At 34.4% G+C, this 15470-nt stretch overlaps 1 protein-coding gene across 1 annotated transcript; it reads left to right on the top strand.

Annotated features, from left to right (window-relative positions):
• Positions 1-11513: 11513 nt before the first annotated feature.
• LOC129079656 (olfactory receptor 13D1-like) lies at positions 11514-12434 on the top strand. Its single transcript, XM_054584940.1, has one exon. The coding sequence runs from the start codon at positions 11514-11516 to the stop codon at positions 12432-12434; it is 921 nt and encodes a 306-aa protein (XP_054440915.1).
• Positions 12435-15470: the final 3036 nt, after the last annotated feature.

The following is a 15470-nucleotide window of genomic DNA, read 5'->3' as shown; positions in this document are numbered from 1 at the left end:
CCTTACCGCCTGCTAGTAAGAAGGGAAATGTCTTGAAGTCCAGTTGTACCTAAATCAGGAAAATTAAAGACATTAGAGGGCAAGGAAGTTGAAGTATCCTAACTGATTTTAACCTCAGAATTTCTCCAAAGCTGTTAACTGGATATATAGATAAATTCAGGAGCTATGACAACTAACTTCTCAATAATTTTGGCAAAAAGCCATGAATATGAGTGAATAATACTTTGACTTTGTTTTTTCCCATCCTCCTCATCATCCTCCTGAGAAACTCATTGATGTCCCTGTACTTACATGTAACAGACAATAATCACTAAGAACCAAGTGTTTTAACCAACCAGAAAACTGCTGAATAAACTTAGGGTCATGGGTGTTCAGTGTTATGCTCTTTAGGGATGAATTTTTAGGGTTCAAGGATTTTTAGTTTATAAGACAGGCAGAAAACATTACTGGTTAGGAGTATGGATGTGCAATTATACTGTTAAGACTGAAATCTTACCACCACATCTACCTTACTAATCTATTGCCTATGCAACTAATTTAACTTCTCTGAACCTCAGTTTTTTATTTATTGTAAGGATTAAACGTACCAGCTCATTCTTCTACCCTTTACAGCATTTCTCTCACTCGAGTGAAAGGGCCTTAGTCTAAAAAACCAAAGAACCAGAGGAATAGGGAGAGTTCAACTATAACCACATTTGCTGTAATGATAGGGGATCACCAGGATGATGTAGTCTTGCCATTATATGAAATGAAAATTTAAACACTAATGATAGACATTTAATTTGATGCTGTAAATGGTATGGTTTTTTAATGCAAATATCCTAATGTCTTTGCTGTATATGAGAATGGCAGAGCAAGTATTCCTAACTGCAATCACATTTTACTGAAGAAATAGAACCACTAAAAGGAGAAGCAAGTTGTGAGAGCAAGAGAGGCATGGATACGTAGAGCCACCAAGATCACAAAAGGGAGATCCTCAGAAGCTTTAAAAGGAATCTACTAACTCTAAGAAAGGGGCATTGGTGGTGCCAGAGACAGTAATGCGCAGGAGAGGGACTGTGACCCAGCTCACTCAGGAAGGGCTCCTGAAGGGCAGCTGGAGAGTCACCAGTGTGGAGGCCAAAGTCATCATAGGATCAGTAGAACCGTAAACAAAAACGAATGAGCAACCATTATTCTGAGCCCAGATAAAAAATTCTCATGACTCTCTCCGGACAACACCCATGAGGTTCCCTGAGAAATGGGAAAAGAAGGGAAGAGCCCTCTACCCTGTTTCGGATTAATTAAAAATGAAGCAACCACTTCAGTGACTAAGGGTTTATGTAGCCAAGGGAAGGGAACACGATAAACATCACTAAAGTGGCAGATACACTTAATCCTCATAAAACCCTTAAGATACACGTGATTTTTTACAATAAGGAATGTGGAGTCCACGAAAGTTATACAAATTGCCCTCGGTCACACAGATAGGAAATGGCACAGTGGAAACTGGAACACAATTAAACAGACTCCAGAATTCATACATTTCCCATTACCACATCATATATATCATTTTTTTTCTGACTGCTGAAAGGCCTTCCTTATTCATCTCTTTAGCAAATAGACAAAGAACAATTTTCAGCTTTGTATGACTTGGATCGCGTAAAACCCAATGGTTCCAAAAAGGCCAATTGACCTAGGAAGACACCATTTCTTTTCTACTTGTTATCTCCTAACCTGGTAATCTCCTCCCATGGGAATATAAAACACAGTCTGATATTTATACCTAAGCAGAGAACTATATCTCAAAGGACATCATTAAAAGTTGACTGACCTACTTCTCTCTGTTATCAAGGTACAAATAGGTTACATAGGGACGGGATCCCATGTGCTTGCAACAGTCTGAAGTCAAGCTTGTTAAAGTAAACTTGTAACTTTTTAACAACAACACTCTTCCCTCCACAAGTTTTCTGGAGGGAATCCGGGGATGTTCCTAGGAGAGTCAATTCTCCTCCTTAGATGCCAACAAAACACAAAAGTAAAGAATATATGAGATCATCACATGGAAATTCTAAAAGTGGAGCCATTTTATTCTGTGACTAGAAAGCAGTCCCCTACGTGCTTGCCATCACTGTGTTGTTCATAAAGTGTAATTAGACAGGATAAATAAGACAATCTAATGAAAATATTGAATGGAGAGGGGTGATAAACTAGTGGGAAAGGGAATAATAAAGCACATGCATTCTGTTTAGTCAAATAGAATTCAAAAGATTAGCCACGGTCCACACCCTCTATATTGTTTACACGCAACTTCTTTTACTCAAGTATACTAATTGTGCAGCAGTGAAGATATTTGAGTTTCTGACTTCCAGAAGACATAAAATCACACAGACAATCCAATTTAATTCTGGGAAATCAATTGAGGGCCCATTTAATTAATGTTGTGATTTTTAAAAAATCATTACATTTGTTTGGAGATAGAATGCTCTTACATTTAAAGTGGAGAGGTCTTTTTTCCTCCAATATTCATGTAAGTCCAGGACAACCATGGGTCAGGACATTACAAAGGAGAATCTTGAGTAGGATTCCTCCTATCGAGAGTAAGCTTCAATCACTATTAAGATTTTTTTTCTAACTCTGAATTTAAATAATGTATAATGACATTTAAATATAGTTCAAGTCAAGTGCTCAGCTCAGGGCCAGTAAGATGATAATTGGCGAGTTAACAAAAATGGTAAATAAGTAATCATTAATTAGCACACCTTTATAATAGGACTGTTCATCACATCAATTCAGAATCACTGTGAAATCATCATAATCCTCAAAGAGCAATCAATTCTATTAGGGTTCTTTTGGAGGACAATGAACAAATTATTTGTTCATCTGCATCTAGATATGTGAACATTTATTACAGAAGTTTCAATATATGGATGCCCAAAGTTTCTAGAAGTAGCTTTATGATCAGATATATATGAGCTGAGTCACTGAGAATATATTTGCACTGATTATAACACAAATGTGAATAAGAGCACTGGAGTTGATCAAACCACTTTATCTTTTGTTGGAGACTTTTTTATGATTGCAATCTAATTTTAGAGGACTCAAATTTGAAGTGTCTCAAATAAACATGTCACTTTTAACATTACCTAGAACTCATCACAACTAAAAATTTATCTGTCCCTTTGGCATCTGGTAGCGCTAGACACAGACATGTGCTGTGAGAAAGGAACTGGGCCATACTGACCTGCCAACTCCTGTGTTCCTGTCATACTTTGTTCTTTACCCACTGCCAAACCGCACAAAGCTCCAGGAAAGTAGGATGAGCTACCTTATCCCCGTCTGCAAATGAAATATCCAAAGATGAACGTGGGAATCACAGCCTCAATCCCTGAGAGTGTAAGCTCTGCTTCTTCCAAATATTTTCTACTTTGTTTTATAAGAACCTGTGAAACATGAACGTCAGAATGGAGCATCTTCTCTCATCTTGAGAAAATAAATACTATCTAGAAGATAGTCATCACAAGATATCAAGTTGTGGCCCATTTTCCAGTTTACTTTTAGGGTGAAACTTGGTCTTAACAAGAGATGATAATCAAAAAATATTTAACAAGTAGGCATAGGTAACAACAAATCGTAACAAAAACACAGCTGCAAAAACATATTAGGCTTTAAGCAGAGTGGTGGTGGTTTGCTCTGTATCACATTCTAAGATGCTCTATCATGCTGCTGTTTGAAGAATATATCGAAGGAAGGCAAGAGTGAAAGCTCAGAGACCAGCAGGAAGCTGTTACAGAAATGCCATTTTAAGTGGGAGCTCATGACTTGTCATTACTCAATTGTACATTACTCAACTTTCTGTCTCCCACAGCTTTTTGGACTGCCAGCGTGCCTGCTGAGTTAAGTTGACTTGAATACATTTATCAAGAAGAATGAGTCTCCTCTAATTTAGATGGAATTATCTAAAATACTTGCCAAAGCTTGGTGTAATCAAATTCAATATGTTATATAATTTTGTCTCATACAAGCAATCAGTATTTTCCCCAACTCATTAAGGAACAGATTATATTCTTTGGTGGCGGTGATTCATTTTGATACTCTTCCTATTGATTTTTATAGCTTCATATTGAAGCATAATGATTAGATCTATTTTATTTACCAAAACAAACTGAAAGAGATTATTTAAATCATTAACAGTAGGCAAACTATACTCAGACTCACTGATTCGTAATTAAATAACATTAACTGTCTTTCATGGAGTGCCTATTAAATACCAAGAACCAAGATAAGTACTTTTATCACATAACAACCTTGTCCACAATCTGTAAATACTTGAAAAGCTGTCATGAAAAAAGAGTATATACTTATTTTTTGTTGTTTGAAAGGGAAAGATGAGTTGCATCCAGAGAGTTATGTATATAAAGAACATTCTAAAAATGAAAATAGTCCCAAAATAACCTGTGTGGCCTCATAAAGTGCTCTAACCATCACTGGGTTTGGGGGCAGAAATAAGATGAATGTCAACCATGCTTAGATGTGTTTCTGTCATCTCATAAGGGTTATAACTAGATTAAGTTAAAGATATAGATGATTTCCAACTCTAAGATCCAAAACTTAAGAATTTGACTATTTTGCTGGTGTAATTGTGTAAGAGTATGCACTTAATTATTTTTATCTCTACTTTCATATGGATGAAACATAAAAAATAAGTCATAGAAGAAAATTCCATCCATATTTTTAGGGATCATATGAAAATCTTACCTCAATGAAAGTTAAAATAACATGTCAAAAATAAGGAGGAAATCCACAAGTTGGAAAACTTTTTGCAAAAAACATTGGTGTGCAAAGTGTATTGAGAGCTTTTGTAAATTAAAAGAAAAACTATCCAAATACCAAGAGATATTTAAGCAAAGGATAGTTAAACAAGGGATGTGGATAGACAACAAAACATTAAATACGTGTATAAGTGACAAATAAAAGTGGAAGAAATGTTCAAACAAATTAACAATTGTAGAAATGAAGCATTAAAAGAAAGTAATGTTTTATACAAATAGGAAAGAATAAAAACATTCTCTGCTTCTAGAAAAACACAAAAAATGGGCAAATACCTTCATAATAATGTAAAGTATTAGTTTGTGAAAATTATTTTTCGTGAGTACTAAAAATTCTTTCAGTTCACATGCTTTTGTTTTATAATCCTATCTGTAGAGATTTACCTTATTTCCAGTAGAAGTAAAGCAGATAGTCTGATACATATATAGATGGTCACTTTATCAAAATCTCAAAGAATTAGAAACAAATGAAAATATCCATCAATATTAAAATTGCAGGGTGGATTTATAGCAATTGCACTCAGTGAAATATTTTTTCAAATACTGAAAAGAGATATTATAAAGACTATGAAAAATAAAAAATATTGCTATAAAGCAGCACATATTAATTAAAATTTATCTATACAATGAGTAAACTGGTATAAAGAAAAATTATGTGTGTTATAAAGTTAACAAAATTATGTAAGATTAAAGGATCTTATTATATGTTGCTGGTTATATTTTCCTTGCTTGTTTGTTTTTTTGATTTGGAAAATATAACCAGCAACATTGAAAGAAAAAAGAAACCAACAGAATCAAGAGGGAAGTTGGGGGGAAGGGAAGGGAAAGGTCAAGTCAAGAAACATATATAAAGGACCCATGGACAAAGCCAAAGTGGGCGGCAGGGGAAAGTGGTGGTGGGAAGGTGGAGACAAATGTATCTGAACAAGAAAAAAATAAAAGTATAAAAATAAAATAAAATAAAAATAAATCAATAAAATCTTTTTAAAATAAAATAAAAGATCTTAAAGAGGTGGAATGCCATATTTAGAGTTCAGGGGGATTGACACAATATTATTTGTGGAATAAGAAGAACAACATTCTTGGAAGACAAATACCATATGATCTAGATCACTTATAGGTGGAATCTACAGAAGCTGAATTTGTAGAAACAGAGAGTAGATTGGGCTGGAGGAAGAGTACATGAGTGATGCTGGTCAGATGGTACAAACTTCCAGTTATAAAATTAATAAGTTCTGGAGACCAAATGTACAGCACGATGACTATAGTTAACAATATGTATTGCAAACTAGAAAGTTGCTAAGAGAGCAGATTGGAAATATTTGAAATATTCTCACCACATACACAAAAAAGCAACTATGTGAGATGATGTATGAGTTACTTTACCTTAATGGTGTTAATTATTTTGCTGTATGTACATACATTAATTCATCATGTTGTATACTTTAAACTTACAAAATATAATATAAATTATATCTCAATAAAGCTGTGGGGGACAAATTCTTGGGGAAGTTTAACTTTTCTGAGAACTTTTGGACATATTCTAATTCTACGTCCAACTTATGTTGAAGCCACAAATATACAGACATATTCAATGAATACTCCAAGAAATGTATGGGAGGTTTTCTTTAAGTCAAGATAATTGGGTCTTCAGATATGCAGAAGTGGAGTCTTTGTCTCTAGGGAATCCTAAATTTCTGACTCACAGCCTTAGGGACTGAAGAAGATTGTAAAAATAAGTGCTAAATTGACTTCCAGAAGAAGCTGAGTCTCTCTCAAGTAAGTGTCAACTTTAGGGCAAATGATGTAAAACTAGGGTTGCATCATTGATCTTTATTTTTAATATGTTTTATTTTCTTGACACCCCCTTAAAAAGATTCAGGACAGTCTAACTATGGCTAGTCTCTCACACATATTTTTCCCCCTTAGGAAAGAGGAGCAACCATCTTCAAAATTGAGAATTTTCTGGTCTCATCTGGAAAATGCAAATAAAATTCAAATTCCTGGGGATTTTTTCTATTACTTAATAGAGTGGATGGTGTGGTTGACTTTAAAAGCCTAGTCACAAGGTAAGATAAAGAGATTTTTATTAAAATTATTCCTAAAGACAAACATCCTAACAATAAATATAAAGATTTCTGAGTTCAGGTGATCCTTGCTAGTAGGATTTTGAAAATTACATATATATACATATATATTTATAAATATATATGAAAAGGAAAAAATACAAATACCTAGGAATCATTTTAAAGACCAGAGTATTGTCTGACTTTATTTTTAATCCCAAAATAGTTTATGGAAGAGACTAGGGAGAAAGACAAAGTTGCTTGCAACATTAACAGACCCTTATAAATAATTGGTTAATGACTACTATATTCAAGTATCCCATTCACTAAAGTCTTAAGTAAAATGTCTGCAGCAAAAGCCCATGGTGATTTATATAATATTCACACATAAACTCTGTTCAGTAAGGGTTCAAGGAAACATGTAGTTAAAGGTGTTTGTGGTAAAAATAGGATTAGAAACAAAAAATATATAACAGAGGGCAGAAGTAATCCCAGCTGTTAGTCTGAATCCGAGGTGGTGAAGCCAAAAGAAGAAATATTAAAAATGTTTGAGTTCTCATTTATTACTAATCAAATTCCACTACCTTAGACCTTAATTCTCTCCATACTAGTCATGAAAGGAATTTCAGGCATGTTTTACATTTGAATTCATTATTTTGAACTATGTCTTCATAAGGGGAAGACAATGCCTTAAATGTTTTCAAAAAAGGTAAATATATTTTACATGTATAATTACCATATGGATTCTTGATAAAAGTTAATTGTCTCATATTAAAGTATGTTTATATTTAAAAATTTATGAATTAGTAAACACTGAGGTATAGTGGAGAACACAGGAGATTAGGGGTCATATAAATAAGGGTTTATATCCTAATTCTGGTATTTGGCAACTATAAGATATTTATATTATACTTAATCTTTAAACTCTCAAATTAATTTCCTCATATTTAAGATATTAAGAATAATATTTGAGTTATATTGAAGATTAAATGATAAAAATGATATAAAGTGCCTCATACTAGGACCTCACATGTTATCATTCTTCTCTTAATTAGCTACAATAGTACATCTTTCCTGGTGGTATGTTAACTGAAGATTAGAGTTTTAAAATCTATGAATTGAGAGTTGTCAAATCCATTAATCTTTGTGCAGTATCATCAATGGTCTGGATTGATCATTTTAAAAGGGTTGGAGAGGATAATAAGATTATTTTCAACAGTGAGAATTTACAGTACAGATGGTATGTGTTTTTCATTGCAAAATCTTAGTACTTTGAAAATCAGATCTTTAGGTAGCTAAGTCAATAAAACAAAGCAAAAGAAAAAAACATAGAAAGGTAGAGATCTTCCTACAAAGTTAGAGTTTGACTTCTGGGTTGGGTAAAATGTTACAGATTTTCCTAGGTCTATTACAATACTATGACAGTGCCTGGATGAAGTCCCAAAGCATTGAACCAGAGCAGAAGTTTCTTATAAAAGACCAGGAGTTGGAAGAGAGGAATTAGGGGATGGGTAGGATGCCTTTCAGCCTTTACAAATAAGAATTTCATCTTCTAAGGACAATTCTGTCCTAGAAATCAATGGTCTGCAATCTCCTTTTATAACATATGATTAAGTCAAGAATTCAAGTTGTTTATTTTGGTGTACCTCCTAAAAACAATAAACACGGTTACTGGAGGATTTTGAAGGTAGGGATTATAAATGTTCTAGGTCCACCAGAAATGGTGGGTTCCTATTGATACCTGGACATCAGCACAACTCAGTCTCTAGATACCTAAGACAATCAGTGTATAATTTATATTGCTTTAACTTTTTTTCCTGAGTTAATCTTCCTAACCTAATTGGATACCTTCTTCAGAGTTTTTTTTCTTTTTTTTAATGTAATTTTTCTTTATGTATATCTATTTTAGAAATTTGGGTAATTCAGAAAAACAGAAAGAAAGGTCTCTAAGATAATCATTAATGTTTTAGATATTTCTTTCCAGTCTTTCTATTCTGTCTTTGTTATCTTGGTTGAGGTTTTGGTTTTGCAAACAATACTGTAACATCATTTTTGTATTTAAACGAATTCCTCACAAATGTCATATAGATAGGTGCATAATAACACATCAAATAAATGAACTATAATTACTTAACAATTATCTTAGCATTAACCAAGAATGAAAAACTGTTTTACAAAAATAATATCCAATAATGACAAAGAACTAGGAAAAATTGAATTATCCAATATATAGATTTCATGAAAAGTATTTATTAGAAGCAATCAAGAATCTAAAAAAGGTTCATTCCATTGTTCTCTGGAACCCATTTAAGGAAGTAAACATAAATGGAGAAAATATTTCAACAAAGTGTTTGTTGAGTGCTTCTTAGAGCGGTTACACTACAATTACAAGAGTAATGAAAATAACTTCCTTTATACTGTCCTTTTAAAAGAATTAAAACAGATTGGTGGTTCCTCTTATAAGTGTTTGAAAGTGACTTTTTTTTTTTTTCCAGCAACTATCTCAGGGCTGGTAGAAGGCCTAATGCACACCATAATTATTTTCTGCAATTTCCAAATAAGAATCAATTTTTAGGAGAGGTTTCTAGAAAAGAAAAGAGAGGACATTTGATCTGATTTACATGTTGCCTGCAAAAACTTCAGTACAGATCCCAAATGGCTGATGCTCCTTCAAAACCTCTGTAAAACTTTTACTCCCAGGTTCCGAGTAGATTGATATATGTGCCTACAGGTAATCAAATCCCCATCTTTAATACCAAATCCAAGTATATCCAAGCCTTTCTACCCTCTTTGTAATATGTGTCTACAAAGTAGTGTGCAGTTTGAATTGGATGAGAGTTCTCCTTTCTATAGCTAACAGATACACAGACATTATATTATACTGATTAATACCGCTTACCATTATAAACTGGAGCTTTCATAGAAAACAACATGAGATGTTGCCAAATGACTATCACCGAGAGAAATGGCAGATCCTATACCAGAAACATAGCCATTGTTTAAAAACAGTAAGTAGAAACTAATCCATTAGATCTTTTTTTAAATCCTCACCTGAGGATGTTTTCTAATGAAAGAGAGAGAGGGAGAGAGACAGACAGACAGAGACAGGGACAGAGACAGACAGACAGAAAGAAACACCAATCAGTTGTCTCCTGTATGTGCTCTGACTAGGAACTGAACCCACAACATCTTGGTAGATGGGACAATCCTTCATCAAACTGAACCAACTGGCCAGGGTCCTCTCAGGATATCTTTAAAGCTAGGTAGAATAACTTGAGGATGAAAACGTGTTTTCAAAATTATGTTTTTTTAATTTATTTACTATAAAGAAGGGTTCATCTACCAATATCTACTCTTTAAATTTCTTTCAAATAGAAATCATTTGCTCCATGCTTTATGGTACACAACTCAGATGCTTGAGCTAACCTCCAATTCCTGTTTTGGAAAAATGTTGATCTTAATTAAAAATTCAACAAATGGGAGAGGAATGACTTTTATATGGGCAGAAATAAAAGGCAGGCTCTTCTGTGTGCAATTTGGTTACTTGTATATTGAAAATCTAAAGAATAAAAATTATATTGTTATACACTTACACAGAAGTCTCACCTCCAACTCTCACAAAATGTTCAGTTTTGCATTGTCTACTATTCAATTCAATTCTACATACAATTAAAGCACCAATGGTATTCTCCAAAGGTTTTGGAGAAAGATGGTCTAAAAGGCCTTAGTATTCATGTGAGTTCTGCAGAGAAGCAGCATCAGCAGCACCTGGGAACATGTTAATAAATTGAGATCTTAGAATCCATGTGGACCCACTGATCCAGAATCTTGTACACAGATTCTCTATGTGATTCCTCTGTCTGCTAAAATTTGGAAGCACTCCACTCAACAGGTGGTTCTGTTCCTCAGTTGTTTATTGGAATCCTCTGGAGAACATTATTTAAAAATATATGCCTGATTCTCACTCCTTAGACAACATGCATAATTTTGGGACAGCAATAAGCATGTAGTTAAAAAAAGAGGGTGGGGTAAAGTAAGGAAATGCAGATTTGAATAGTATGCTTTTATATAACATTTCACTTACTATGTTTTTATATGAATTCCCTCTATGAATTTTATTTCCTTGGAGAATTATAGTGATGATAAAATAAGTATAATGTGTGAACATATTAGTAAATTATAAAACCCTAAACCAATGGTATTGTTAATAATTGGCAAGGTATAAAATCAAATAAATAGATATTTTTAACAGGTTAACTATGCTCTTTTCAAAGTAATAATATTCAAAGTGAGGTGTGCGGGTTCACTGAATTGGAAGTGACAGCTGTTTGTTCAAAATGCAAATAGTTCTTCCCTGACTCAAAACTTGCGCATTATAGTCTCAGGAATGGAATACAGAAATCTGTATTTTTAATGATCAACCAACGTAATTATTACATGTCTTCAATCCCCTGCCATATAAACTAGAAGAGGAATTTGAAAAGCTAAACTCACAGATGTTGCCACCATCCTGGCCAGTGTTGATACCCTTGATGCCCCTCCTACCACAATCTCTTATTTCACATGTTAATACTCTAAAGAATCATTAAATTAACATGCAGTTTTCTCTTTCGGATTATTCCAGGTATAAAATAATGAAATGGAAACGACCAACTGGACGGAGATCGAGTTCATTCTGCAGGGACTTTCTGAGTACCCAGTAGCTGAAAAGCTCCTTTTTGTGATGTGCTTGGTAATGTACCTGGTGGTCCTCCTGGGGAACAGCATCTTGATCATCCTAACTCTCCTGGATCCCCGCCTCCACATACCCATGTACTTCTTCCTTGGTAATCTTTCCTTCCTAGACATTTGGTACACATCCTCCTTTATCCCCTCAATGCTGAAACACTTCCTGTCAAGGAAAAAAACCATCTCCTTCACGAGGTGTGTTGTTCAGATGTCTGTCTCCTACACTATGGGGTCCACAGAGTGTGTGCTCTTAGCAGTGATGGCATATGACCGGTTTGTGGCCATTTGTAAGCCTCTGAGATACCCCGTCATCATGAATAAGGCACTCTGCATTCAAATGGCTGCTCTCTCCTGGGGACTGGGCTTTTTCAACTCATTGACACAAACTATTCTTGCAATACAGTTGCCCTTCTGTGGAAAAAATGTCATTAATCATTTTGCCTGTGAAATATTGGCCTTTGTCAAGCTGGCTTGCACAGATATCTTCGTGAATGAGATTACTATAATGCTGGGTAATGTAATATTTTTGTTCTGTCCATTACTGTTGATTTGTATGTCCTACATCTTCATCCTTTCGACTGTACTAAGAATCAGTTCAGCAGAAGGAAGAAAAAAGGCCTTTTCCACCTGCTCAGCCCACGTAACAGTGGTGACTGTGTTTTATGGGACAATCCTTTTCATGTATATGAAGCCAAAGTCCAAAGATTCTGCTTTTAACAAACTGATTGCCCTTTTCTATGGAGTAGTCACGCCCATGCTCAACCCTATCATCTATAGCCTGAGGAACACGGAGGTGCATGGAGCTATGAGGAAACTGATAACTAGACACTAGTTCTGGAGGAAAGGGTAAGAAATTTGCATCTTGGAGTTCGTGCACAAAATAAGGTCATATATTGGAGGCAAAGTTTTTTAATATAAATGCAACAGGAAAAATAAAACTTACATGTGGATTCACAGAATTTAGGAGTTAGGAAGAAATTTCAAGATAATAATCTAACTTTATCTTTTTAAGAAAATGACATGAAAATGTAGGGACAATTGGTCTAAGAAAAGAGGTTAAACTTGTATAAACAAGAAAAAATGAAATTAAGCTTTCCCAAGAAAATCTAGTACATATGTCTACTAAGCAAGTAAAACATGTATTTTTCATTCCCTTTCTTGAGAGAACTATTTGCATTTGTGTTTTTCTGTTTGCTTATCCTTGGTTTTTGTTTTACCCAGGGACTTGATCTGGCCCCAACCTAATTTTTCAGGTACATTTTTGCACTTTTTCTGTTCCTACTCATGTTTCTCCCACCCCCTTTACATATTCTGTGCTTCATTTACCATGTTGTTATTCAGTGACATCATGTTCTTTCACACCTAAGGCCAATAGCATAGGTCATTTCTTTCTCATTATCACATATCTCTCTGTATGGTGACAATCTAACAACCTCATTAAAGACTATACAAGTGTTATATTTTCTGCAAATCCTTCCAAAATTTTCCCAAGTTAGCTATGCCCTCCTCTACATTGCCTTGAACTTAATCTCTGTTATAGCAATTTTCCTTTTACTATAATCATTTGTTAGCTTCTAAAACTCTCCCCAAGGCTGGAATTCACTGTTCTCTTTATGAAGTTCAATGTAAAATTAATTAAAAACAGTAGGCAGTAATTAACCATTGAACTAATTAATTAAAATTTTAAAAGGAGAGTAAAATATAGTCTGAGTACCTGATATAATAAAGGGAGATAAGAAAACCTGAATTTATGTATTATTTCATTTATCAAATGACAAGTCCAAAAGCTAATTTTAAAGACAGATAAAAGGTTAAATATAACATATTGAAGAGGTCATTTGAGCTGGATAAGAAAAAAATCATATCGGTGTATATTATTCTCTAATAAGCAACTGTTAAAGAAAAATACATCAATTGTATAAATCCATAAATAACATTGACAATTTCACTTTTTCAGAAGCAATAGTCTCATTTTAGATATTTCCATTCCAAAAAAAAAATTCCCCTTGAAATCGTTAATGAATAATAATATATAGTTTTATTTTTGTATAAAATCATATCACATATTTCTGTGACAGATCATTGAACTGCCTGGTATAGTGTCATAGCCTGAGCTGGATAAAGAGAGCATCCTATGCTCAAGTGCCACCTGGCAAAGGTCTTAGTAACCCAGCAGTGTTCAGGAGAGCCCCCGTGCTCATTCAGCCCAGCATGATGTTCTGAAGCCTTATGCAGTAAGAGAAATGTCAGCGTGGGAGGCAGGCCCAGTGCAGGTTGTCAGAACACAAGCAGAGTGAAGAGGATCTCCACACGGGTGATGGGCCAGCTCAGGTGGACAGGGCCCAAGCAGGATGAAAGGGGCCTACACAAAAGAGACAAGAGTATGGGTCCCAGCACATGGCTGAGGATCACATCGGTAAAGAAAGGCTCCCTAGCAGAAGATATTAGAACACAAGTGGGGATAAGGTAAACATTGACCAACCAAGGGAAGGAGTGGGGCAGGTGGCCCAGAATGAATTGTCAGGGCCTAAATGGGTGAGAAAGTCATCCACAGGTTGATAATTCACATCACTGCTGTCTAAACCTGAGAGGGGTGCAGAGGAAATCCCTGAATAAAGGCCTATCTGGTGTGAGAAGAGAACACCTGAGGAGGGGGAAATAGTCAAGTGAGTCAGATCGATTAGTCCTACATAGGTATCCTTGAAGTGGGATAACCTTGCCTAAACTGTTTGTTCTTAATCAACTTAAAAAGAATGTTAGTGTAGGAACAGTAGGGTGTAGAGAGTAATGGGAAGCTAAAAAAATGGGAGACTAGTTATTTAGAGCAAATAAAACAGGTAACAAGTAAACATATTGAGACCAGGTTTCTCACTGTCAGAGAAGAAGTTACAAAAATGGGAAGTGGGGAAACTACAATAGAATAAATGATACGGTGTTGGATTAGAATTGGAAACTGTGAACTAATGGTTTTCAATATGTATATCTAGATACATGGAGTGATATACACATACATACAGAAAGATATAGAGAGATGTATAGATATACATACATGTGTAAAAATTAACATGGACGTAAATGTTTGTAAATGTGTTTATATATACACATACATACATACAAATTCATACATTTTTTCCCCAGATATGCCCACTGAGAGGGCCTGGGAGCAATGATAGGCTAATAGTTACTATACATTTGGTTCTATATCTTAATTTCTAAACAGAGTTTTTCACTAAAAAGGAGCCAGGTCTGATTCTACAAATAATACAGAGAAAAATCTTGATTTTGAAAGACTTGTACTTTCGGTGTAAAAATTCTAGATTGACAGTTTTTTCTTCCAGTATTTTAATGATATTGCTCCATTGCCTCTGGCTTGTACTATCTAAAGGAAGTCTTATCATGCCTAGAAAGAACAAAGATCTCTTTCAGAACTATAATCTATCTTTCTTTTTTCTTTCTTTTTCTAAAACAACTTAATTATAATGTGCATTGGTATCGTTTTCTTCCTTTCTTATTCTTGTAATTATTGAACTTCCTATTTCTATATAGTTATTGTTTTCACCAAATTTAGAAAATTTCCATCGTTATTTTTTAAGTGTTCTTTTGTCAATACTTTCTCCTTTTTGGACTTCTGTTACATGTGTATCAGACACCTTCAAGTTGTCTCACGGCAATTAATGGTCTAATCACTTTTTTTAGTCTTCTTTATTCTCTGTGTTTCATTTTGAAGTTACTATTACTCTGATTCCAAGTTTACTAACCTTTTCTTCTACAGTGTCCAATTATTTAATTCCATCTAAAATATATTAGGTATACTCATATTAGATGTAGTCTTCATGTCTAGATCTTAGATTTTGTCTTTTTATAAAAT

The sequence above is a fragment of the Pteronotus mesoamericanus genome, unplaced genomic scaffold, assembly GCF_021234165.1.
Source record: "Pteronotus mesoamericanus isolate MK-2021 breed Mesoamerican mustached bat unplaced genomic scaffold, CSHL_Meso_final contig_78, whole genome shotgun sequence".
NCBI classification, from domain to species: domain Eukaryota; kingdom Metazoa; phylum Chordata; class Mammalia; order Chiroptera; family Mormoopidae; genus Pteronotus; species Pteronotus mesoamericanus.
The sequence above is the reverse complement of the archived record's forward strand: the minus strand, read 5'-3'. Positions and strand labels throughout refer to the sequence as shown.

Excerpts from the sequence above, each read along its gene's own strand:
- LOC129079656 (XM_054584940.1), top strand. The coding sequence starts at position 11,514 with ATGGAAACGACCAACTGGACGGAGATCGAGTTCATTCTGCAGGGACTT.